Source organism: Panthera uncia, assembly GCF_023721935.1.
Source record: "Panthera uncia isolate 11264 chromosome A1 unlocalized genomic scaffold, Puncia_PCG_1.0 HiC_scaffold_17, whole genome shotgun sequence".
NCBI lineage: Eukaryota > Metazoa > Chordata > Mammalia > Carnivora > Felidae > Panthera > Panthera uncia.
Window position 1 is genome coordinate 34,054,413 of NW_026057577.1, and position 26,159 is coordinate 34,080,571.

At 39.4% G+C, this 26,159-nt stretch overlaps 1 protein-coding gene across 2 annotated transcripts in view; it reads left to right on the forward strand.

Moving 5' to 3' along the window:
• NDFIP1 (Nedd4 family interacting protein 1) overlaps positions 1-26,159 on the forward strand; it is a 56,350-nt gene that overhangs the window by 2,847 nt on the left and 27,344 nt on the right. The window contains exon 1 of one of the 2 annotated variants that reach the window (XM_049648518.1): positions 18,987-19,378. The exons of the other annotated variant lie outside the window; for it this stretch is intronic. Within the exon in view, the coding sequence (XP_049504475.1) occupies positions 19,307-19,378 (72 nt within the window). The 5' untranslated portion in view covers positions 18,987-19,306. Of the gene's footprint in view, positions 1-18,986; positions 19,379-26,159 lie in introns of those variants that run through there. 2 annotated transcript variants of the gene reach the window in all.

The following is a 26,159-nucleotide window of genomic DNA, read 5'->3' on the forward strand; positions in this document are numbered from 1 at the left end:
ATATTTAAAAGGCTTTTGCATTATAGAATGTTGGTGAATTGTCCAGGCAACTTGATAGGAGCATGATACTCTGGTTGTCACAAAAGGCCATTCTGACTTCTGCTTGATCTGGTTAATCAAATTGAGCTGGTCCTCTAGTAAAGTAAATGCAGTGGAAGACTGTAAAATTCATTACTAAATACAAACACAGTTTTGCCTTTATGGTCTTTTTATCAGTAGGACACCATGTGCATAACTTGAACTTAGCATCATGATGCACAGAAAGTCTGAGCTCATAGTTTCCCTGTGACTTTATTTTTTTTTTCCCTTTTTGCATTTTGGAACAGATTGTATATCCAAACATTCAGAAGCACTGTTTCAGAGGGTCTAGGTAAGCCCGAGAAACTTGTTATGTATTGCTCTCTCTGCAGACTTTTATTCCTGTTCATCCATTCTAAGACTCTTGGCCTCACTAGAATGGATCTTTGCCTGTATCATGAATTTTGCCAGATACTTTCCTAAATGTTTTGAGATCTTTGAATTTGAATCTAATCTCAGGGCGCAACAATGACACTGCCATATAGGCCTAAAAATAGACTGTGGAATGTTTAGCTTTCGACTTCACTCATTGCCTGCTGCAGAAGTTGACCGCTTATAAGCATCACTAATAAGTTTGTATCGTCTGATGACACTGTAGAGCAGCTTTGGGAATGATACCTTTTTGGATAAATTCTTTCAGGATTGCGGAGGAAGGTTTTGAAAGATCACGGAAAGAATTTCATCTCTTCCAAGCCAAACCATATTTATGCTAACGTGTTAGATGAAGTCACGATCCTGGAGGAAGGGTGAAAAGTGCCCATGCGGTTTTATTTTTTTATTTTCAGAAGTCACAATTATAACTTGGAATGCCTCTTGGGATGTTATGTCCAGATTTTAAGGTTATTTTGCTGTCTTGGTGGCCTATATGGCCAATGATCAAAGAAAACTTTTCCAAAACTTTTGGAAGATGGGTAGAGTTGTTTCCATAGTACCTACACCATTTTACATTCCCACCAGCAGTGTGTGAGAGTTCCAATTATTTTTTGGGGCGGTGTGGCAGTGTTCCAATTTTTAACATCTTACCCAATACTTGTTATTTTATTTTTTTGATAAAGCTATCTTAATGGGCATGAAGTTTTATTTTTTGATTTACATTTCCCTAATGATTAGTGATGTTGAGGATTTTGTGCTTATTGGCCATTTGTATGCCTTTGGAGAAATGTATATTCCATTTTTGAATTGGGTTGTTTGCTTTTTGTTGAGTTGTAGTAGAGTCATTTCTTAATAATATTTACATTTTCAACTTTTTACCATGAAAATTCCAAACATACTAAAATATGGTGTAATAAATCTATTGTACTCATCACTCAGCTTCAGCATTGATCAGCAAATGGGTAATATTGTTTCATTTATACTCCCCACCATTATTTTGAAGCAAATCCTAGAATGGATGTCATTACATCCATAAATTTTTTTTTGTAACTCTAAAAGACGTAAGCAGATAGTATCCCATGAGAAATATATCATGAGGGCACTTTTGCAATTTATTATGAATATGGAAACAGGATTTGTGAGTGTCAGGAGCTGTAGATTACAACTATGATTGGTATTTGACTCCCTCTTGGTAAGCAGTGAGTGTTTTTTGTGTAGCAGCGATGATTCTTGCTGATCCCTTGTTATTTTCTTGTCTGGTCCTACTGGTGACCACTTCTTAGGGGAGATTTAACCAAGGCAGGTTTAACCAGATTTAACCAGATTTAAACAAGGCAGAACTCCCTGGTTTGGGTAGGGACTAAGGCCCAATTGAGGAAATCCTGGCATCATCTCAACTGATGCCACCGGCTGGTTTGCCTGAACATAACTTCACATTACTTTATGCTAGACACCCATGTATCATGTTACCTGACATAACATTGTATTATGAAATAAATCCTATGAGAGTGACTTTGTATTCTTAAAAAAAAAAAAAAAAAAAAAAAAAAAAGAAGGCCTGAAGAGGTTCAGGTGCCATCTTCTGATTTATTTGTTCTTAGGGCTTTAAAATAATTGCTTTGGTTTCTTAATAATTTATTCTTACATTGTCTTTGAACAAGTACAACTGTTTAGTGGAATCATATACTTGTAGTAGTCGATGGTGCCTGTTTAGATAAAGCAGCTTCTAACACTTTAATTAGAGATTGATGTTGATAACCAGCCTGATGATCTTATCTTTATTCTCAGATCATTTTTGCCACTATAGGCAATTGCTAAATATCACGTATTAAATTTGTTGAGCTTTACATACTCCAGTTGCTACTGTTTCTAGTAGCTATCTAGATAGAAATGCAGTTATGGGTTGTTGCCTTCACCAAGTATAGTAATAAAGTGAGTGTTATTAGACATCATGTAGCACATCCTGCTGTAAAAATTAGGATGACTCATTTTTTTTTTTTGAATAACACAATTTATATTAAAAGTTATAAGTACTGGGTCTAAATACTGATCAATTTCAGAATGTTTCAGGTGAAATATTTTCTTACTGATTAAAGCAATTTCTTTCACATGTGTGAATATCTATATATATACGTATATATACATATACGTATATATATATGTATGTATTGTGTGTGTGTGGATGTATTTTTTTATCCCCCTTAGCAATATTGACAGTTTTTCTTTTAAATTCATATATTATAGTAATATCAGTTACTAGTTAATGAGCTGCTTGAATAGGATTTGGAGGTTTTTCTGGAAATTGGATGGTTTATGAACAGAAATATAAGAGCTTAGGGAATGGCTTCTGTTTAATAACACTTTGATTTTATTTATTATTCCATGCTTAAGTGTGTCATTTAAAATTAAACATTTGTTGGGGTGTCTGGGTGGCTCAGTCAGTTAAGTGTCTGACTTCAGCTCAGGTCATGATCTCATGGCTGATGATCTCAAGCCCCGCATCGGATTCTGTGCTAACAGGTCAGAGCCTGGAGCCTGCTTCAGATTCTGTGTCTCCCTGTCTCTCTGCCCCTCCCCTGCTCATGCTGTCTCTTTCTCTCAAAAATAAGCATTAAAGAAGAAAAAAAATTAAACATTTGTTGTTATACAATGGTACACAGATACTCTTCGTATACTAGAGCCAGACAGAACACTTGTAAAGGAAAGCTTGATTTCCCGGTGTAACTGCCCCTCAAGTTTGTGTGCATTCTTCAGGCTTTACAAATTTTTTCCCCAGGGCACCTGGGTGGCTCGGTTGGTTAAGCGTCCAACTTTAGCTTAGGTCGAGATCTTACAGTTTGTGGGTTTGAGCCCTGCATTGGGCTCTGCACAAACAGCTCAGAGCCTGGAGCTTGCTTGGGATTCTGTGTCTCCCTCTCTCTCCCTGTCCCTCTCGTGCTTGTGTGTGCTCTCTCTCTCAAAAATAAATAAATATTTAAAAAAATGTCCCTTTTCCTTTTTTTTTTTTTTAAAGTAGGCTCCATGCCCAACGTGGGGCTTGAACTCGACCCTGAGATGAAGACCTGAGCTGAGATCAAGAGTCAGACACTTAACTGACTGAACCACCCAGATGCCCCTTCCCTTTACTTTTTAAAATAAGTCTTTAAAACATTTTTTTAAAATAAACTTTAATTTTTGAAACATTTTTAGATTTTTCAAAAACATTGAGAAGATAACAGTTTTCATGTACCCCAGAACCAGTTTTCCCTATTAACATCATTTATTAGCATAGTATGTTTATGACATTAACGAGCCAATACGGAAACATTATTATTAATTAAAATCCATTCTTTATTCAGATTTTCATTTTTTAATCTTTTTATGTTCCACAGTACCATACAGGTTACCACTTTACATTTGGTCGTCATGTTACCTAAGGATCCTCTTGGTTGTGATGGTTTCTCAAATTTGCCTTGTTTTTGATGACCTTGACAGTTTTGAGGAGTTTGAATCAGGTGTTTGTAGACTGTCCCTCAAATTATTTTTTTTTTTTGCAGTTTTATTGATAAATAATTGACATACATCACTGTATAAGATTAAGGTGTACAGCACGGTGGTTTTATTTACATATATTTTGAAGCAGTTACAATAGGTTTACCTAACGTCCATCTGCTTATGTAGTCAATTGCATTTGTCTAAATCTTTTTTCATGATTAAATTGGGGTTGTGGGTTTTGGTGAGGAAGACCTCAGATGTAAAGTGCCATTTCCATCATATCATATCAAGAATGCATACAACCAACATAACATTGTTGACGTTGACCTTGATCACCTGGCTGACGTGGTGTTTGTGAGATTTCTCTACTGTAAAATTACTCCCCCACTCCCTGCCTTTCATGCTGTGCTCTTTGTAAGGAAGTCGCAGTCTATGTACCATATGCACCTAAGGATTGAAGAGTTATGCTCCACCTTGTGGAGGGCAGAGTATTTGCATAAATTATTCAGAAATTTTCTGTGTGCAACATTTATCTCTTTGTATTTATTTATTCATTGATATCAGTGTGGACTCGGTTATTTTATTCTTTGAGTTATAATCCAGTACTATTTTATGCCTCAGATTGTTGCACTTTTGGCCATTGGAACTCTTTCAGTTGGCACTTGTGTCCCTCTGACCTGGCTCCATCTTTTGGTTTTTTTAAGCACTTCCTTGCATTTGGCACCAGGATCATCATGTGTATTTCCTGTGCCACCCTAGAATCAGCCATTTCTCCAGGGAGCCCTGGCTCCTTTAATTGGAGAATGGTGTTAGAAACCAAGATCTGTGCTCATTGCTACTGGGCCCTTTCGGTTGACAGAGGAGAGAAATATATGTGTGTATACCTATCTGTATGCATTTCTATATGTAATCACCTGTATCTAAAGCTAACCAAGTCTAACCCATTACTATGTGGATCACTCTAGCCTCCTGCCCTGGCCCCTCTGTAAATTCCCATTCAGTAGTGAGAAACCTTGCTCCCACTACCCGCCATCCATTTACTTAATTCTTTAATTCTAACATACGTGTGGAGTGGTGTCACAAATGTTAACCTATTCCTCTGTGGGAAACAGTTTTCTCAACTAGAGGACAGGGCATATGTACAGTTTCTTTGCTTTTAGGTTTACAGACTACTCATTTCCAAAGTTGCTTAGGTCGTACCTTTCCCCTCATCTTTAGTGGGGTTGTTTCATACATTTATAATAGATTGTTAAGAAAAATGATAAGAGTGATTTCTTTTTTTCCCAAATTTTTGTTAATAATCATGTGCTTTTTATATTAAATTTTTTATACGTTTTGTTTTTGTTTTTTATTTTTTGTAATGTTTACCCATTTTTTTTTGAGAGAGAGAGAGACAGAGCACAGGCAGGGGAGGGGCAGAGAAAGAGGGAGACACAGAATCCAAAGCAGGCTCCAGGCTCTGAGCTGTCAGCACAGAGCACAACACGGGGCTTGAACTCATGAAGCATGAGATCGTGACCTAGGCCAGAGTTGGCCACTTAACAGACTGAGCCACCCAGGCACCCCAGTTTTATTTGTTTTTTTAAAGGTTTTATTTTTAAGGACTCTCTCCACCAGTGTGGAGCTAGAACTCATAAGCCCGAGATCAAGAGTCACATGCTCCACCGATTGAGCCAGGCGGTGCCCCAGTCATGTTTTGCTTGTAAAAAAATTGCTTTACAAACTAATTTGGAAATAGTTTCAACTTACAAGTTGCAAGAATAGTATAAAATAAAGACGTATATTTATTACTCACATTCATCTTAAGCATTAAGGTCTGATTAACAATGCATACAGTGCTGTAAAAACTGAAAGCACTGTAGGTAAAACCCAAGTCCCTTTAACCTCTACGGTCTTTTTTCTATAGAATTCTCTGCTTATTTTGCTTTTTTCTTTGTTACTAAATTGTTCTTAATTTATTTTGTCCTTGTTAAATTTAGATGAAATTTTGTGAACTAGGGAATCGGGAATACAGTGTTAGTATTTTGAAGCTTTCATTTTAGGAGCTTTATGTTGTAGCATCCAAACTCTTCACATACCTCTGCGTTAATAAGCAGGTTTGTTGTTGTTGTTTTTCAGTAATCTTTATATCCAACATGGGGCTCGAACTCATGATCCCGAAGTCAAGAGCTCTACCAACTCAGCCAGCCAGGCACTCCAATAAGCAGTTTTTGAAGCTGGTCATGTAGACTTTATATCTGGAGGGTTCACTTTGGGCACTAAGTAGAGACTGGGTTAGGAGAACATAAAAGAACTTTATTAAAACATCTAATCAGTAATACTCCAGCTTCTATCATGAAGTAAGAGGTTGTGTGACTGTGGGTGAGGATTTTAACCTCTTATTCTAGCCTTATTTTGTATTGTGTAAATTGAAGTAGTTGGACTATTATTATCACTTTGATTCCTTCCAGCTTTATAATTGATTGCTTTTGCATATAGGAGCTGGTGGCTTTGATCCAAAGAGACAGCATTCTATTGATGATTTAGCAAACGTCTTTTGTAATAATTATTAAAATTTTTTTTAATGTTTATTTATTTATTTTTGAGAGAGAGAGGGGGATGGAGGATCTGAAGCAGGCTCTGCACTGAGAGCAGAGAGCCCAATGTGGGGCTTGAACCCACGAAACGTGAGATCACGAACTGAGCCAAAGTTGGACGCTTAACCGACCACGCCACCCAGGTGCCTCATGAATAATTATTTTTAAAAGTGATGTCAGTAAATATAGATGGTGAGTTTATGCTAAAAGATAAAAGAAATTATACATTGTTTAAAAATATAGAAAATGTTATCTTAATAGTATATTTTAAAAACAGATGGGTCATTGAGTATAGAATACCATTTTGTAATTTTACAGTACTAGTCAAAGCATTCTGTTTGTAAATCTTTCCCTTCTGGTCAGCTTCAAATATTGTATGTCCCAGAAAATAATTAATAATGCTTTTAGAAATCATAACTAAAATTTTTTCAAATAAACTTTGGTTTTTAGAGCAATTTTAAGTTCACAGTAAAATCATCACTTGCTGTCACACAATTTTACTTCTTTGTGATAGAAGCTGGACTATTACTGATTAGATGGTTTTATTTTAAAGCTTTTATTTTATTTATTAAAACAATTTTTTAATGTTTATTTTTGAGAGAGAGAGAGAGAGAGAGGGAGAGGGAGGGAGAGAGAGAGAGAGAAGCGCAGAGAGAGAGGGAGACACAGAACCTGAAGCATACTCCAGGCTCTGGATTGTCAGCACAGAGCCCACCATGGTGCCTGAACCCATCAATGGCAAGATCATGACCTGAGCCAAAGTCGGATGCTTAACTGACTGAGCCCCTCAGGGGCCCCTAAAGATTTTATTTTTAAGTAATCTCTGTACCTGATGTGGGACATGACCTCATAACCCTGAGATCATGGGTCATGTGCTCCACCAACTAAGCCAGCCAGGCACCCCTGATGAGATGTTTTAATAAAGTCTTTGTAAAAGTGAGAAGCTACTAATTTTAAAAGTTCTAGAGCTTTTTTTTTTTTTTAAAGAAGTTGGCTCTTTGAGTTATAGTATTCTTTTTTTTTTAACTTATTTTAATATTTATTTATTTTTGAGAAAGATAGAGTGCACAAGGAGGGGAGGGCAAGAGAGAGGGAGACACGGAATCCGAAACAGGCTCCAGCTCTGAGCTGTCAGCCAAGAGTCCAACGCAGAGCTCGAACTCACAAACTGTGAGATCATGACCTGAGCTGAAGTCAGACACTTAACCGTCTGAGCCACCCAGGTGCCCCGAGTTATAGTACTCTTATTCACTGCTTTTAGTAGTAGCATTTTCAGAAATTTTGAAATTGTCATGTTACTCTTGAAATAGGATAAGAAGAATGATTTGAGGGTAATCTGTAGCCTTGAGGATCTTACACGTGATTGATGGTTGATACTAGGTTGTTTTCAGCAGTTTTGTCCTTCTGTGACTGAATTGTCACAGATGGAGTATTTTAAGGTGTGGTTAAAATCAGTTCTACTCAGTCATGTATGTAGCAGCATTAATTGTCTTAAGCGTGTTGGCCGAGTTTTATTTCAGGTGGCTGAGTTAAGTGAGGTGATCACAGTTACTTGATATTGTGAGTTTCACAGCCATCTTGCCACCTTTCAGCTGTGACCAAAATGATCAGCTGAGTAGAAGGGGAGAAAGTTATGGGAGGTGTGAAAGGTAATCATTGGCTTATTATGTTAGCATCTACTATTATTTGGAAGGTTAAAATATCTTCATGTGTCAGGTTTAATGTAATCCAAATGCCATTTTAAGTTTGACTTCACATTTCAGTGAAAATATTTAAAGTAAGAATCTGTAATTGTGTTGAAAAGGATCTCAACAATTACCAGGCCATACCTTCTAATCCTGATTTTGTATTTCTCTTACCAGATTACTTTAATTATTATTTAATTGTCCCTGGTTAATGCTGTAGTTACTTCGAGAAATGAACTTTTTTTCCCTTTAAAAAAATGTACACTGGGTTTCAGATACTATAGTGATATTAGAAAAGGTTATTTAATGATGAAGAAAAATTCCACCATGCAGTGAATGAAAAGCTTATTCGATTATTTATATTCACCCAATGGCTAGAAGGATATTTGAAAGATGGGATTATTGTGGTTTTTATTTTCAATTTCTATATTTTTGCCTATTGAGTGACTAAAGAGAACGTATTATGGTATTGGTGTAATACTAATTACTTTAATTCAGAGAATGAGATAGCAGATGAAAGACATCATTTTAAGGTGGAAGAGTAGTACCTAGTACCTGGTTCTAGGTAGGAAGCTTCTGAGGTGAAACTTGAGCCTGGCCTTGAAGGATGAGTAAGATGTAGATGGGGGAGACAAGTATTTGGGGGAAGGATGGAGTCTCATGACTTGTTTCCCATGGGGAACATGTTTCAGGTCTAGAGTGCATCACCCTCTGGTCTGGAGGCCTCCTCTTACCTAGCCCCCAGCTTAGTTTAGGTAGTCTGTCCAAAAGGGGGTTTGAGTACTCCCCCCAGTAGGTTAGTTTCTCCTGAGCACAGTGAGAATCCCCTTTTGTGACACATTTTGTAATCATGTTTTATGTTTTAAACTTTTTTTTTTGTTTGTTTTCATATCAAAGTTATATATAGGTGTATAGGTTAGAGTAAAATAGATCTCATGTGCTTATTACTAAAAACAGTAGTCTCCTGTTTAGTTGCCTATGTCTTAACTCTTTTAACTGTTTCTTTTGCTGTTTTGCTATTATCCTTGTAGCTACATAACATTTTATAGTGTGCTACTTCTTGATTTTTCAGTTTTCAGTGTTTAAAAAAAATTTGACTTAACTGCTATGGCAGGTAAGGATTTATCTCTATTTTACCACCCTCCCACAGCTGCATGTACTCCTGCTTCCTTTCTTCTCACTTTTCTGATATAGTTGTGTCCATTATGTGGTTAGATCAATATTCAGCATTTACAGTAATTGAAAAAAATAAACACTGTTCAGGGCTGAAATATGTACTGTACTGTGGTTACTTGTCCTTGCCTGAATAGTACTTTATTTTCCCTGAAGTTAGTAATTATTTTGGGAGTGGGGGGATGGGTGAAATTGGTGATGGGGATTAAGGAGCATACTTGCTGGGATGAACACCCCAGGTCATGCATGGAAGTGCCGAATCACTACATTGTACCCCTGAAACTAATATAACACTGTATGTTAACTATACTAGAATTGAAATAAATTTTATAAAGTAATTACTTTTTTGTTTGCTCAATTTCTATGTACATATCAGAAATTGCTAATAGCACTAATTAATCCTCAGACTTTGACCTAATATTCTCCATAGGTTTTTTGTTTGTTTGTTTTTCTTTTTCTTTTTTGATATGTTCAAACATATCAGATATTTTATTGCTGTTGTTGAGGGTGGGGAGGTATCTTTTCTGGCCATTTGACCCATTCTGGAAGGTTGCTCCCAAGGTCCGCCATTTCCTTGTTATCCTGGGGGTTTCCTTTCCCAGACTTTTTGATTGAAGCCCCTTTCCTTGATTCACTTCTTTCTTTCTCTCCATTTATTGCCTTATTTTCCTAGAACACAGCCTACAGTGTCTTTCTGAGGAAGAATGCATGGGAAGTTAACACCCCCTTCCTTTTTTTTTTTTTTTTTTTTTTGACACTTTGCACATCCAAGGCTGTTTTATGTTGTTGTCACACTTAGACTTCTGGTCCAGAAACGTTTTCCTTTAGAATTTTGAAGGCATTTACTCTAGTGCCTTGTAAGTTCTGTTGCTGTTAGGAAGCCTGAAGCCACTTTTGATGTCTGATTCTTCAGATGTTGCCTACTTTCTCCAGCTCTCTGTCTCTTTCACCCTGGAAGCTTTTAAGAGCTTTTTGTCCCCACTGCTCTTAAATTTCACTGTGTTGTACCTTGAGATCTACTTTTGTCCACTGTACCAGGCATTCAGAAGGCCCTTTTGGTCTGGAAGCTCATGTTTATCAGTTCTGGTAAATTTAAACAAGTTTTTTAGATTCTAACTCATTGCAGTATTTTTAATATCTGTTTTTTAAAATGATGTTTATTTATTTTGAGGGAGAAAGAGAGTCCCAAGTAGGCTCTGCACTGTCGGTGCAGAGCCTAATGCAAGGCCCAAACTTAGAAAGAACCGTGAGATCGTGACCTGAGCCGAGATCAAGAGTCAGACGCTCAACTGACTGAGCCACCCAGGCACCTCAAAAAGCTCAGGATGTTTGATGGAGCTTCTTGTTGAATCTGACTAGACTGTTTCTTTGAGTGGACGTCTTTAGGTCTCTTCTTCTGGGCTGCTTAGTTTCCCCCAGAGAATAGGCCTGACTGCTAGTAAAAAGGGAACTGAGGGGCACCTGGGTGGCTCAGTTGGTTAAGCTTCAGTCTTCAGCTCAGGTCATGATCACACAGTTCGCGTTGGGCTCTGTGCTGACAGCTCAGAGCCTGGAGCCTGCTTTGGATTCTGTGTCTCCCTCTCTCTCTGCCCCTCCCCTGCTCATCTCTCTCTCTCTCTCAAAAATAAATAAACATTAAAAAAAAAAAAAGAAAGGAGCTAAGTGGGGAGAAAGCTCGGAGATCTCAACACTTGGTACATAAATCTCTCAGTCACTCTTTTCTGATTTGCTACCCTTTCTCCCAAACTGTGTGTCTCCAGCCCAAAACTCTGTGCTTTTACACTGGTCAGAAAAAAAAAAATCTCTAGTCTTCTAGTGGGGATCCTGGAACTGGATTCTGGGCTGAGTCTGTCACCTTTCTTTCTGCTTTTAAATCTCATTTTCATTCCTACTTCTACCAGTAACTGCTGCCACCAGTTCTTGAGCCTTTTGAGGATATAGTGCAAGACATGTCGCTCTTCTGCTTTCTGGTTTAGGATTCACTCCTCTTGGGTCCTCTGTGGTAGTTGTCACCTTTCCTCTTGCTTCTGGCTTTTGGGATTTTATTGCTGCTTCCTCTCCTGGTACTTGTCTCTATATATTTTTTTGACTTAAAATTAACAAAACTTTACTGACATTACATTAACATTTACATTTACTAAAGGATTATTTATGGAGTAAATGTGTGTGTTTAATCATTAAGTAGAATATTAAAATTGCAGTTACTTCTTTTGATGGTCTTTTCTTTGATGAACTGCATACTTAGGTTAAAAACAGCAGTCACATTCGCTGTTGTGTCCTTTACCCCACACCAATCATGGCCAGACTTGTTAACACATTGAGTGGTGTTACATTATTCTAGTAGTTAAAACACTTGCATGATGGAACTTTCTGGGATTATGAGGTGGAGGGAAAGATAGGAGATGCTTAATGCATCTCTCTATCTTGGCTCTCATTGTTCTTGGAGGAAAAGGGGACCTCATGACCAAGCCTAAGTTTAGGCAGACTCTGTTGAACACCTTTTGCCATCCCTAACCTGTGCCCTAGCATGCTCTAGTCTAGGCATAATAATAATAATAATAATAATATGGTAAAAAGCAAGCATAGCTTTGGAACTCAGCCTGAGAGAGCTCTCATTGCTCCTGGGGCCAGCAGGGCCAAGCAGGCTGTAGTCAGAGCTAGTGCCTGAGTTCTAGGCATGTCTGTCACTTTTAGTGTGTGGACATTTGACTTTACTGTCTTCTTAATGTAGAATATTCCATTTCTTGCTATGCCAGTTGTTTTCAGAAGAAAAAAACAGTCTAGGAATTAGTGTGATTAAAACACTAATTTTCTTTCACTTGTACCACAAACATTTATTGAATACCTGTTTGTACCTAGTACAGTATGCTAAGTGTTATAGGTGGAATACTAAATGTTACACATTTCTTATTTCTCAGGAGTTGAAGGTCGAAGATGCCAGTTTCTCCTTTGTGCTTCTTGCACTTTTGTTCCTATTTCTTTTTAAAATTGGTAATTATAGAATCACAATTTTCTTTTAATTTTTATTATGAAACACGGTACATACAAAAGGAATACATGTAACGCATAAGGTTATAAAGCCTGCAAATAAATCAAATACCTGTGAGTTGGCAGTCCTTTTTGGAAGGTTTTTTTGTGTGTGTGTCATACCTCCTTGCTTTTAGACTAGCCAGTAAGAGAGAATAACTTTTGTCTTTGTTGCTTTAGAAAGCCTGGTTTCTCATCAGTTTTCTCCGTGTTTTATGTGCTCCTGGTGCTAAGTAGTGATAGGGATGCTACCTGCTGCTGGTTACTCACGGACCTGTCATCACTGTCCCTTCCACAGTTCAGCACTCATCTGCATGTGGCTCCATGCCTCATCTGTACATTTATTTGGTGATTGTAAAGTAATGTGAATATTTTAGGTACATGTGAACTGGTCGGTTAAGAGGGCATTAAGATAAGCTGCCATTTCTTTAGGTAGATTTATGTTAAAACTACACCTCCATCCTGCTTTAGGTAACATGTGCTGATAAGGTACCTGTGATGTGCCACTCAGTGTTAAATGCTATGGTGAATATAGAGATAGACCATGCAGAGGTCCCCGTCTGTGTCATGGATACTTTGCTAGTCTCCTTTTCTCCCCTTCCTGAATTGTTATTGAAATATAATTTACATGCAGAAAAATGCACAGATCATAAATGCACAGCTTAGTGAATTTTCAGAAGTTGAACGTGCACTTTTAACTAGTACCCAGATCAAGAAATGACATTATCAGCACTCGAAAAGCCCCCTTCACGTACCTTTCCAGTTACCTTCTCTGCATTGACTGGAGTGTTAGATTTGCTTGGTTTTGATCTTTATTTAATATAATCATACAGTTAATGCTATTGTTTCTGGCTTCCTTTGCTCAACATTATTTTTGGGAGATTCACCCATGCATTCTATGTTGTCATAGTTTATTCACATGGCTGTGTAGTATTCCACTGTATGGAGATCCCACAATTTAGTTATCTATTCTGCTATTGATGGACATTTAATTTAGATAGTTAAATTAAAACAACAATAATGTTGTTTTAAACGTCCTGGTATGTCTTTTGGTGAACATATGTGTTTCTGTTAGATATATAACTAGAGTGGAATTGCTGGGTTGTAGAGTATATACAGATTCATCTTTATTTAAAAAAAAAAATTTTTTTTTTTAACGTTTATTTATTTTTGAGACAGAGAGAGACAGAGCATGAACGGGGGAGGGGCAGAGAGAGAGGGAGACACAGAATCGGAAGCAGGCTCCAGGCTCTGAGCCATCAGCCCAGAGCCCGACGCGGGGCTCCAACTCACGGACTGTGAGATCGTGACCCGAGCCGAAGTCGGACACTTAACCGACTGAGCCACCCAGGCGCCCCAGTATACAGATTCATCTTTAATAGGTAATTGCCTTGGTCATGGGTGACTTCAGCTCACGTCATGATCTCACGGTTTGTGGGTTCTAGCCCCGCGTCGGGCTGTGTGCTGACAGCTCAGAGCCTGGAGCCTCCTTTGGATTCTGTGTCTCCCTCTCTCTCTGCCCCTCCCCCACTCGCACGCGCTCTTTCTCTCTCTCAAAAAATGAATAAACATTAAAAAAAAAATAAGATAATTGCTGAACAGTTTCCTAAAGTGGTTGTACAGATTTACAGTCCCAATTTGAGAGTTTGGTTGTTATATGTCCTCATCAGCATTTGGTGTTTTCTGCTTTTGTATTTTAACTATCATCTATGGTTTTAATTTGCATTTCTTTATGACTAATACAGTGGAGCACTTCTTAATAAGTTTAGTGGCCATTTGGATAACTTCTTTTGGAACTGTCTCTTCAAGTTTTTAAACCATGTTTCAGTTGGGTGATTTCCTTTTTGTTTGTTTTTCCTTTTTCTTGTTTTTTAGAAACTCTGTATGTATGCTGGTTGAGTCTTTTGTCTGAAAAATACATCTTCTGCCACTCTGGGTTGTCTTCATTTTCTTAATCGGGTCTTTTGAATGAATAAAAGTTAATATGAGAAGCAAATGTGGGTGAACTTCTTTATGTCTTTGGACACAAAAAAGCTAACGGTAAAGGAAGAAATTGGTAGTCTGCTTTTGAAGAACAGCAGTAGGATCGATGTGTACCACTTCTATAGGAAATTGCTGATAAAAATATGCCATCCCCTGTGATGCCCCAAACACTAAGGTAACCATCGGTTAGAGAATATTGACATACACACAAAAAGGTAGAGCCCAGAAGAAACCAGTTGCTAGACCTAAAAAACTACTTCCTTTGGTATTTTATTTTAATATAATGGTATATAGGAATAGTGCTTCTGTCGGTAGATTTAATGAAAAAGTTTTTTCATCCTTGCTGACAGATCTTGGTCTTCATAGTTATACATAAAGCATCCTTAAACACATCTCATCAAATTAACTTTTTAACCTCCAAAGTTATTATTACAACTTAAACTAATAGTCTTCCTAGTAAATGGAAAAAATGGAAATGTTCTTTCAGGAACATTAAGGGGATAATAATCAAAAATTGATGTGATCTTGGCATGTATTAGTGCTTGATAAAATTTTATTGAGTGAGATATTTAAATTTATGATTCTCCATGAGGAGAAGGTTGTTGTGGGCTATGGCAGAAGAAAAGGTAATAGAACAGAAAGCTTGAATCACAATATATTTACATTTGGTTATACTCTAGGTTTTATGTCTACATTAATAGTGTTTGCATTTTATTTTTTATTTTTTTTAAGTTTATTTAAGTAATGTCTACACCCAACATGGGGCTTGAACTCACGGTCCTGAGCCCAGGAGCCTCATGCTCTTGCTGACTGAGATGGTCAGGTGCCGTAATAGTGTTTACAGTTTAAGTACTCCTGTGTGGTTGAGCTGTTTTACAGAAAGTTATACAAATCAAACTAATTAAATATATTGTTAGATTTCGTGAGTTTGAGCCCCCTCTTGGGCTCTGCACTGACAACACGGAGCCTGCTTGGGAGTCTCTGTCTCTCTCTGCCCCTCCTGTGCTCGTGATCCATCTCTCTCTCTGAAAAATAAGTAAACATTTTTTTTTAAAAAAGCATACTTGAATAGATGTCAGTTGTATTCCATGTTCTGTTGGGACAACTTTTTTTTTTAAGGCATTGCTTAATGTACAATTTTAAGTGGTGAATAATTAGGAGTTCATTTTTGCTTCCATGTTGGTATTTTAGAGCTGTAACATATCTTAAATACAACATACGGGTTTAAAAATAAAAGCATGAGCAGTATTCACCACTTTTGCATTGAAATTATGGACTAGATTTGATATAAATTATTTAAAAGTGAGTCTGGTCTAGCTACTATTTTTACGTTGATTATTCTGTAAACAAAAGATGAATGGTTTCTATCATCCTGTCAAAAGCAAGGGGACTAAGCCAAGTGCTTACTGTCCATTTCAACTTATCTTTGCCAGGAATTTTAATTACTTTTCTAAGTAGGCCCTAGAGCTCTGAAACCTGAGTTTTCTAAGGAAGTAAGAAATGGAGAAGAGGTAGGACTCAGGATGTTATGGAGGACACATTGTTAGTAAATAGTTTGGTTGCTACTTCTTAAAAGAGGCACAGAGACCTATTTGAAAATGTTGCATGGTTGTCCCTCCTTGTTTCCCCAGTCTTTATAAAATCATGAAGCATGGGGAGGGTGGGGCATATCATTAACTTGGAAGGCTCTTGGCTACAGATTTTGTTGAAGTTAAGTGCCAGAAAACACCAGGCACCATTTACTTGATGCTGTCTTGGTGTTGCTATCAGTGGTGGAAATACTTGAGCATAAGACATTGGATCCCAGAGGTTGGCAGGTTAATCATAATTTTCTTGTCCCACCCAAAAATCTCACAGTGCTACTATCATAGCCATAGTTGGCTAATTTAGTATCTCTGTGGATGAGGAGTGATTTCTTTTTTTTAAGTTTATTATTATTGTAATTATTATTATTATTATTATTTTTTTTTTTTTAAGAAAGAGAGAGGGAGGGAGGGAGAGAGCTTGAGCAGGGGAGGGGCGGAGGGAGAGGGAGAGAGAGAATCCTAAGCAGGCTCTGTGCTGTCAGCATAGAGCCGAAAGTGGGGCAGAACTCAGTTCAAGAACCATGAGTCAGACACTTAACCAGCTGAGCCCCCCAGATGTCCTGAAGAGTGATTTCTCCTAGCACCTTGGCTTCTTAGGAAGGTTGAAGTTGGAGGTGAGTGGCTACTATCTTGCCTTCCTCTTATCTCTCTGGATGGTATTCCTTGTTACTTGCATATCAGGTGAAGAAAGAAGAAAGCACAAGTTGTTATATTATAGTTCATAATATTTGCTCTCATTTCTAAGGACTAGCATAAATACAGAAAGTATTTTCTCTCCTTCCAATCCAAATTTTATTCATCAGTTGTATTTATATATGTAATAGTGATCATCACAGAAATCTTTACTTTTTTAATGTTTATTTATTTTTAAATTTTCTAAATGTTTTTATTATTTTTGAGAGAGAGAGAGAGAGAGAGAGAGACAGAATCTGAAGCAGGCTCCAGGCTCTGAGCTATCAGCACAGAGCCCAATGTGAGACTCGAATTCATGAACCACGAGATCTGGACTTGAGCTGAAGCCAGATGCTTAATGACTGAGCCATCCATGCGCCCTATTTATTTATTTTTGAGAGACAGAGAGAGAGAGAGAGAGAGAGAGAGAGAGAGAGAGAGAGAGATCATGAACGGGGAAGGAGTAAAGAGAGAGGGGAGAAAGAATCTCAGCAGTCTCTACACTGTCAGCACAGAGCCTGATGTGGGGCTTGAACTCATGAACCGTGAGATTGTGACCTGAGCTGAAACCAAAATTTGTATGCTTAAATGACTGAGCCACCCAGGCATCCCCATCACAAAAATCTTTAAGTGAAAAGCTTTATGAACTGATGGCCTTTCTAAGGGGATTTACTGTGGTATTAGTTTTCTTTTCCTCTGTTATTGCATTGACTTTTTAAGGCATTATTCTGATTACTCTTCTTTTGCTTTGCTGAATTTTGACTTTTAATTATGTTTTTATTATGGTATTAAGAGGATTTGCATTTATTTTTTCCATCTGACATGAGACATACTATTGGGGATAATCTAATTCTGGTGGTTTATTTTTAAAATTATCTTTGGGGAAACTTTTGAAGTAGAAAAAAATAAATTAATGCTATCCGTTCTCAGCTCTTAAAATAGGTTGTTAGCCAAACTGTTTTGGTTTTGTTTTGTTTTTTTTTAATCTACACAATTTTATTTATTTATTTTTCAATATATGAAATTTATTGTCAAATTGGTTTCCATACAACACCCAGTGCTTTGGGTTTTTTTAAAGATTTTATTTTTAAGTGATCTCTACACGCAATGTAGGGCTTGAACTCATGACCCCGAGGTCAAGAATTGTGTCCTCTACTGACTGAGCCAGCCAGGCGCCCCAAACCTATGTGATTTCTTGATCCTAATATTTTTCTTATCAGGAGGGGAGAACATTAAGAATTTTTTTTTTTTTTTTTACTGCAATTAGCTTGTAATTTACTGTGTTACTTTTCTTTATTTTTGTCTGTTTGCAAGTAGATGTTCCGTGTTAAGATCTGAGGATACTGATGGGATCAGGACCATTCTCTCCCATTTATGAGCATAGACATTGATTTAGTAAGAGAATGATGATTTGGAGCAGTTAATTTTCAGCCCCCCCCCCCCCCCATGAAAATGCTTTAATGGTGGTGTCTGTACAGCATATGAGATCACAGCAGGAAAAAGAGCAAGAGACATGGCTACACACAGAGACGTAGCTATCAGAGAACTGGTTATGAGTGGATACAGAGTTCACACAGCGTCCACGTTTTATTGGGTATCAGCTCTAGGCCACCTCTTCCTCTGCCTCCTCTTCAAACTCACCTTCCTCCTTGACTGTGGTGTCCTGGTACTCAGACACCAGGTCACTCATGGTGCTCTCTACTTGGTAAAGTCCATCTCATCCAAACCTTTACCTGTTTACCAGTGCGGGAAGGGCTTATGCCAGAACAAGGCTGTGAACTGCTCTGAGGTACATGTGAACAGCTCCTCAATGGACGTGCTATTGCTGATGAAGGTGGCAGACATTTTTAGCCCCCCCCAGGGTGGGGTGGCACAGCTGATTTTATATTATTGGAGATCCCACTCCACAAAGTAGTTGTTGTTCTTGTTTTGGACGTTAAGTGTATGTTCGTCCACCTTCCTTTATGGACATGTGGCCCTTCAACACTAGGGTTACAGTCAGGTAGTGGCTGTGGAGGAGGTCCCAGGTGGTCATCATGTTCTTGGCATTGAACGGCTGCCGAGTGAGGTCTGGCACCATCAGGGCCCAGTACCGTGGCTGCCTTGGCTGGTCAGTGAGGCAAAGTCCCACTGCACTGAAGAAGTACAGGTGGGGGAAGGGCACCATGTTGACAGCCAGTGTGTGGAGTCAGCACTGAGCTGGCCAGGAAAGTGCAGGCAGGTGGTGACCCCCCCACCCATGGTGGTTGACACCAGGTGGTTGAGGTCCCTGTAGGTGGGTGTGGTCAGTTTTAGGGTTCTGAAGCAGATGTCACAGAAGCAGAAGCAAGGCCTTGTTATCGGTGCGGTAAGTTTCATCTGTGTTTTCTACCAGCCGGGTGGACCCAGAGGGTGGCATTGTAGGGTTCTGCCATCTGTCCAACACCTTGACTGAGGGCACCACGCTGAATGTGTTCGTGATCCTTTCGGGACACTCCTCCCGTATCTTGCTGATGAGGAGGGTACCCATCCCAGACCCGGTTCCCCCCTCCCCCACCCAGGGAGTGGGTCAGCTGGAAGCACTGCAGGCAATCACAGCTCTCAGCTCCTTCCTCACAACATCCAGCACCCAGTCGGCCAGCTCTGCACAGTGCATGTAGGGCCCTGGACCCAGTTGTTCCCAGCACCACTCTGACCTAAGATGGAGTTATCTGGCCTGAAGATTTGCCGGGAGGGCCTGGAGCACATGCAGTCCGTGGTACTGGGCTCCCAGGTCAGTGAGCATAGTGCGGGGCACGTACTTGCCACCTGTGGCCTCTTTGTAATACATGTAAATTTGCTCCAGCTGCAGGTCGAGGTGGCTGTGGTAAGTGCCGGTAAGGTCCGTGCCAGGCTCGTTGCTGATCACCTTACAGAACTTGGTGCAGATGTGGTTGCTGCCCTGGCCTGTCTGCAAAGTGCAAGATCTCCCTCTTGGCGGGAGTGTTGGTGGCAGTGTGGGCAGAAGGACCGGCGCAAGAGCAGACCAGTGGGTGTGCAGAGTGCTCTTCAGTTTTGTTTCATTTTTTTAAAGAGTTTTTTTTTTTTTAATGTTTATTTATTTTTGAGAGAGCACAAGCAGACGAGGTGCAGAGAGAGAGAGGAGGACATAGAATCCAAAGCCGGCTCTGTGCTGACAACAGAGAGCCCCATGTGGGGATCCAACTCACAAACTGTGAGATCACAACTGAAGCCAAAGTCGTATGCCCAACCGACTGAGCCACCCAGGTGCCCCTTCAGTTTTGTTTTAAATAAAATTTACATTACATTAAGTTTGCCTTTTCAAAATTAGAGAATACTTTATTTTGAGATGTAATTCACATACCACAAAATTCACCTTTTTAAAGTATACAGTTCATGGATGTTGACTATATTCACAAGGTTTGAAACCATTATCACTATCTAACTGCAGAACATTTTTATCACCCAAAAAGAAACCTGGCAGTTTCCGTTAGCAGTCAGTTACTCCCCCTTCTTCCCTTCCCTAGCCCCTGGCAACTACTAATCTTTGTCTCTCTTGGATTTGCTGTTTCTGGACATTTTATATAAAGGGAATCATAAAATATGTGGTCTTTTTTGAGTGGTTTCTTTCACTTAGCATACTGTTTTCAAGATTCCTCAGCATTCTGGCATGTATCAATGATGAAATTATGAAGTGGGATTTGTGAGCAAACGGCTAAGAAAGAATTCTTGAGACCTTTCTCTTTTTTTGGTGCAAAAAGGTGATTTTATTATAGGGGGACAGGACCTGGGGGCAGAAAGAGCTGCCCTGGAACTGTGAGGAGTGAGTGATTATATATATTTTTAAGTTTGTGGAGGAAGATGGGTAGAGATAAAGTAGGTTTCTAAGGAATTTTGGAAGCAGGACTTTTAAGAACTTGAGGGGCTAGCTGCTGTTAAGATAAAATTACTTTTAGGGGCGCCTGGGTGGCTCAGTCGGTAAGCGTCTGACTTCAGCTCAGGTCACGATCTCGCGGTCCGTGAGTTCGAGCCCCACATCGGGCTCTGGGCTGATGGCTCAGAGCCTGGAGCCTGCTTCCGATTCTATTCTGTGTCTCCCTCTCTCTCTGCCCCTCCCCCGTTCATGCTCTGTCTCTCTCTGTCTCAAAAATAAAAATAAACATTAAAAAATAAAAAAGATAAAATTACTTTTAGTTTTTAATAAAAAACATTAAGGCACTAAGGGAGCCATGAGTTCCTTGAGGAAGGTCACGCTCTGCATGTTTCAGGTGTCTGTCACTGGGCTGCAGGCTGTAAGGAGATTTAATTTAAGCTACATCTCTCTTGCTTTTGTTTTCCTCATCATCAGTACTTTTTTGGAAGGGGGATATACCCTATTTTGTTTATCCGTTCATCAGTTGATGAGCATTTTGGCTATTGTAAGTAATCCTGCCATGAATATTCATGTACAAGTTTTTCTGTGAAACTGTGCTCTTGGTTCTCTTGGGCATATACTTAGGAGTGGAATTGCTGGATCTTTTTATAACTCTGTTTAACTTTTTTTGGAGGAACTGCCAAACTTTTCCACAGTTGCACCGTTTTACAGTCCTATTGGCAGTGTATGAGGGTTCCAATTTCTCTACGTACTCAACAACACTTGTTACTTTCCTTTTTTATTTTTTTATGGCCATACTAGTGGGTTAGAAGTAGTATCTCTTGGTATGATTTTGCATTTCTGTGATGACTAATGATGTTCAGTATCTTGTGTACACTGCTCATTTGTGTATCTTATTTGGAGAAATGTGTATTACAAGTCTTTGCCTGGGGCGCCTGGGTGGCTCAGTTCGTTAAGTGTCCTGTTCATCTCAGGTCATGATCTCATGGTTCAGGAGTTCAAGTCCTGCCTTTGCACTAGTGGTACAGAGCCTGCTTGGGATTCCCTCTCTGTCTCTGTCTCTGTCTCTCTCTCTCCCCCCCCCCCCGCCCCTCCCTCACTCGCATGCACTTTCTCTCTCTCTCAAAATCAATAAATAAAATTAAAAATAAATTTTAAAGTCTTTGCCTATTTGTTTATTATTTTAAAGTAATCTCTACACCCAACATGAGACTCAAATTCATGACCCCAAGATCAAGAGTTGCATGTTCTACCAAGTGAGCCACCCAGGTGCCTCTGTGCTAGTTTTTAAATTGGATTTTTTTATTGGCAGGTTTCTCCTTATCAGAAGTATTTACCTTATTTTAAATATCATCCCCTAATTACTAGCAATATAATAGAGAATTGTTCTTGAATATAAAGAGTTTGTTGATGTTAGAACAATAAAGTTTATAGTCAGTATACAATTAAAAATCTAAGACTGTGTACAATAGAAAATTCCTAGTCCTCACAAACTTTGGCTATTTATTTTTTTTTAAGTTTATTTATTTTTGAGACAGAGAAAGAGAGAAAGAATGAGAGAAAGAACCAATAGGGGAGGGGCAGAAAGAGTGGGGGACAGAGCCTCTGAAGCTGGCTCTGTGCTGACAGCAGACAGCCCAACACAGGGCCTGAACCCACGGACCTCGAGATCATGACCTGAGCTGAAGTTGGGCACTCAACTGACTGAGGAACCCAGGCACCCCACAAACTTTGGCTATTTCTGAATAACAGAGTAAAATGCATACTCAGTTGTTTACCTAAAGAAATGTGCTTATTTATTTTCTGTTAATTATACTGTCTCATCTGGTAGGATTTAGAGTATGCAGAAGTAGTGGGCTGGTAATGAGAGGTTTAAAAATTGCATTATAAGGTAAAAGATTTAGGATTTAACTCTAAAATTAGAAATAGTAAGTAACATTTAAAGCTAGAGTTTAGGCATTGATCCAGGGTTTTCTGAGACTTACTGTTAATAACTAAAAAAGGATTTAAAACATAAAAGGAATTTTCTTGCTGTTTAAATAGGACCCAACCAAGAAAAAAAAAATGAGTGGTGCGAATACTTGTAACATTATGGGTTTCTTGGCTAGTTCAGCATTATTTTCCACATGCTTGTTGTGTTTGTGTGAATTATGAGGTATATTTTGGTACATTCTGTCATGTATAAGGCTTTTTGGGTCTTTTGTAGGGTTTTTTGTTCTTCCATCCATAGTAAATAGAAACCAAGAATGACTTTTTAAAAAAGTTTTTTTTTTGATGTTTATTTTTGAGAGAGAGAGAGAGAGAGAGAGACAGAGCATGAATGGGAAATGGGCAGAGAGAGAGGGAGATACAGAATTCAAAGCAGGCTCCAGGCTCTGAGCTGTCAGCACAAAGCCCGATGTGGGTCCTGAACTCACAAGCGTGAGATCATGACTTGATCTGAAGTTGGATGCTTAACCAACTGACCCACCAAGGCACCCCCCCAAAGAATGATGTTTAAGTGCCTTTAGGTACTGCCATCCAGTACATTTGTGAATGTTGCCCCTTACTTAGGCCTAATCATAGCTCTGACTCTGCTGTTGCTTAAAAACAGCTCATTTCAGGTTGTTTGGGTGGCTCAGTCAGTTAAGCATCAGACTCTTGATTTCAGCTCAGGTCATGATCTCACTGTTCGTGAGATCAAGCCCCGTCTTGGGCTCCACTGCTTTGGATTCTCTCTCGCTCTCTCTCTCTCTCTCTCTCTCTGTCTCTCCCCCCCCCCCCCCCCACAATAAGTGGAAGACCATCTTTAGAACGACTCAGGGGAGAGGAGTGATGAGGCCTTTTTGCTGGGGTGTGAACTCATAAGAATTTAAACCTGCAGGGTGTAAGTGTCTTTAAACTATCTTCTTTTCCCTACTCACTAGGAATATAAATTCCACTTCCAGGAAGTCTACCTGTCTCTTAGGCCCCAAAGGTCCCTATTATCTAACTCCCATGATACCCTGGACTTCACTGCAACACTCACTTCACTGGAGTCCCTTTTATGCTGGGTTTCCTCGCTAGAATGTGAGCTCGAGGAGGTCCTCATTGCATCTGCCTTGTTTCCCACTATATTCCTCATGTCTGGCACACAGTGGAACTCATCAAGTGAATAAATGAGTGCCTCGATCTGTGAACTGTTGGAACAACTTTACCCATTAAAATAAGAGAGGGGCACCTTAGTGGCTCAGTTGGTTAAGCGTCCGACTTCAACTCAGGTCATGATCTCACAGCTCATGAGTTCCAGCTGCGTGTCCAGCTGTGCTAACAGCTTGGCGCCTGGAGCCTCTTTTCAGATTCTGTGTCTCCTCCTCTGTCTGTCCCTCCCCTGCTTGCACTCTGTCTCTCTCTCTCTCTCAAAAATAAATAAACATTGGAACGCCTGGGTGGCTCAGTTGGTTGAGCGTCCGAGTTTGGCTCAGGTCATGATCTCACAGTTTGTGGGTTTGAGCCCCACATGGGGCTCTGTGCTGACAGCTTGGAGCGTGGAGCCTGCTTCAGATTCTTTGTCTGCCTGTCTCTCTGCCCCTTCCCCACTCGTGTGTGCTCTCTGTCTCTCTCTCTCAAAAGTAAAAATAAACATTAAAAAAAAAATTTTTTTTAAACATTAATAAAAAAACTTGTTAAATTCAAGTTTGCTTCTCTTAGAACTACAGCTGTGTATGATTTCTGTATGGGAGAGTCCTTAAACTGTTGTTTAGGTAAAATACCATGTATTTCTTTCTCATAGCAACAATATAGATAGGACACAGTGGAATGTAGTAAGGAGTCATCACAGCCTTTATGTTAGATGTGCTGTATTTCACTGGCTGAATCTGGAGGACAGAACATTATTAGCATCTATTTGTAGGTACATATTAAAAAAATAGAAAGTGATCAAGGCCAAGAGGTACCACAGCAAATTGTGATATGCAAAGTTTTAGGGTTCTTTTAGGGACCCATGACAGAGTCTGCTTGGAGTATGCAGTGGAACATGGGTGATAAGGAAAGTGGGAGCCAGGGCACAGTGGAGGGGATGGGGGGCGGTGGAAAGAGAAAGGCCACCCGGATTTTCAGATGATTGGATTATTCCTCTCTCAGGGCTGGAGACCTGGGTGGTTTTAGGTAGTTTTGTACTAAACTCAGTACTTTATATGGCATGCATAGGTAATTGTATAATTCTATTTGGAAAAAAAAAATGCCATTTAAATCTTATTTAGAGATAAGTGAAATTGATCAGAATTGTCAAGAAAAGAATCAGTCCCAACAGGTATTTATTATCTGTCATAGACACACAATCAGAGGATCCCCCTACCCACCACACGGAATAGCATAGTAGGGAGAGAGCCAAAGGTGCCACTGCATCCCAGCCCCTCCGCCTTGTTAGCGAGTGCCCGATTTGTTTGCTGGCAGAGCCACATTAATGGCCATAGATATCCCCCAAAGTGTAAAAACATATATATTTAGGGATTCTGTTGTTTACCAAGTTATTCTTCACACAGATGGTGGTCACTAAATACTTCTTGCAGGTGGTTACCTCTCTTTTTTTCCACCCGGTATTATTTTATTTTAAACACATTTCTTGATGGAGCCTAAACTTAAGACCAGCACATAGAAAATAAGCCAGTGTTGGGAAGCCTAAACAGTGAGGTCCTGGGTTCATCCCAGAGTGTGGAGCCTCCATAGTCATAGTGGGTGTTTTTTGTCATTTTTGTTTTTGGTTGGAAATAGTATTAGTACATGATTCTAAAGTGATGAATTTTTTTAATTAAAAATATTTTCTAATGTTTGTTTTTGAGAGAAAGAGAGAGAGAGAGAGGGAGAGAGAGAGAGAGAGAGAGACAACCCTAATGGAGGAGGGGCAGAGAGAGACCGAAGAGACACAGAATCTGAGGCAGGTTCCAGCCTCTGAGCTGTCAGCACAGAGCCCATCGCGGGGCTCAAACTCATGGACCGTGAGATCATGACCTGAGTTGAAGTTGGATGCCCAACCAACTGAGCCACCCAGGAGCCCCTAAAGTGGTGAATTTTAATGGAGCAAAAAACTTTACTTGGAAATGTTTGTTTTTTTATCCTCACCAAAGAGAAAATGGGGGTTTCTGAGACCATTGGAATTTCTTTGCTCTGTTATCTCTTCCCCTGGTGTGGGATGATCAAATTCCACATTTCCAGGTTGCTAGGAGACAGGCAGCCTATCTTGCAGATATTGGCACATAAGATCTCTTTATTCTTTGGACTTCTGTATTTCTCAGAATTGTCATGCTTCTTTTCTAAACCCTAAATTATGCAGAGACAACATGATTATATGACCCAGCTCAGGAAATATAAAACGGGTCAAAAATACCAAGCTAAGTTTAAATAAAGAACATTACTGGCTGCAGTATATTAAGGCATCATTCTTGCAAAGTCCATATTTGCCTCTCTTTGCTGCTGACTCTTTTGTGGCATTTTCAGGGCACAAAAGTGGTTACGCAGGAGTAGGCTGAGAATACCCTATCTAGAGATTCATATAATGTTAAAAGTATTGCAGGTGGGGGCACCTGTGTGGCTTAGTGGGTTGAGCCTCTGACTTCGGCTCAGATCATGATCTTGCAGTTCATGAGTTTGAGCCCCGTGTCGGGCTCGCTGCTGTCAGCGTGGAGCCTGGTTTGGATCTTCTGTCCCCTCTCCCTCTGCCCTT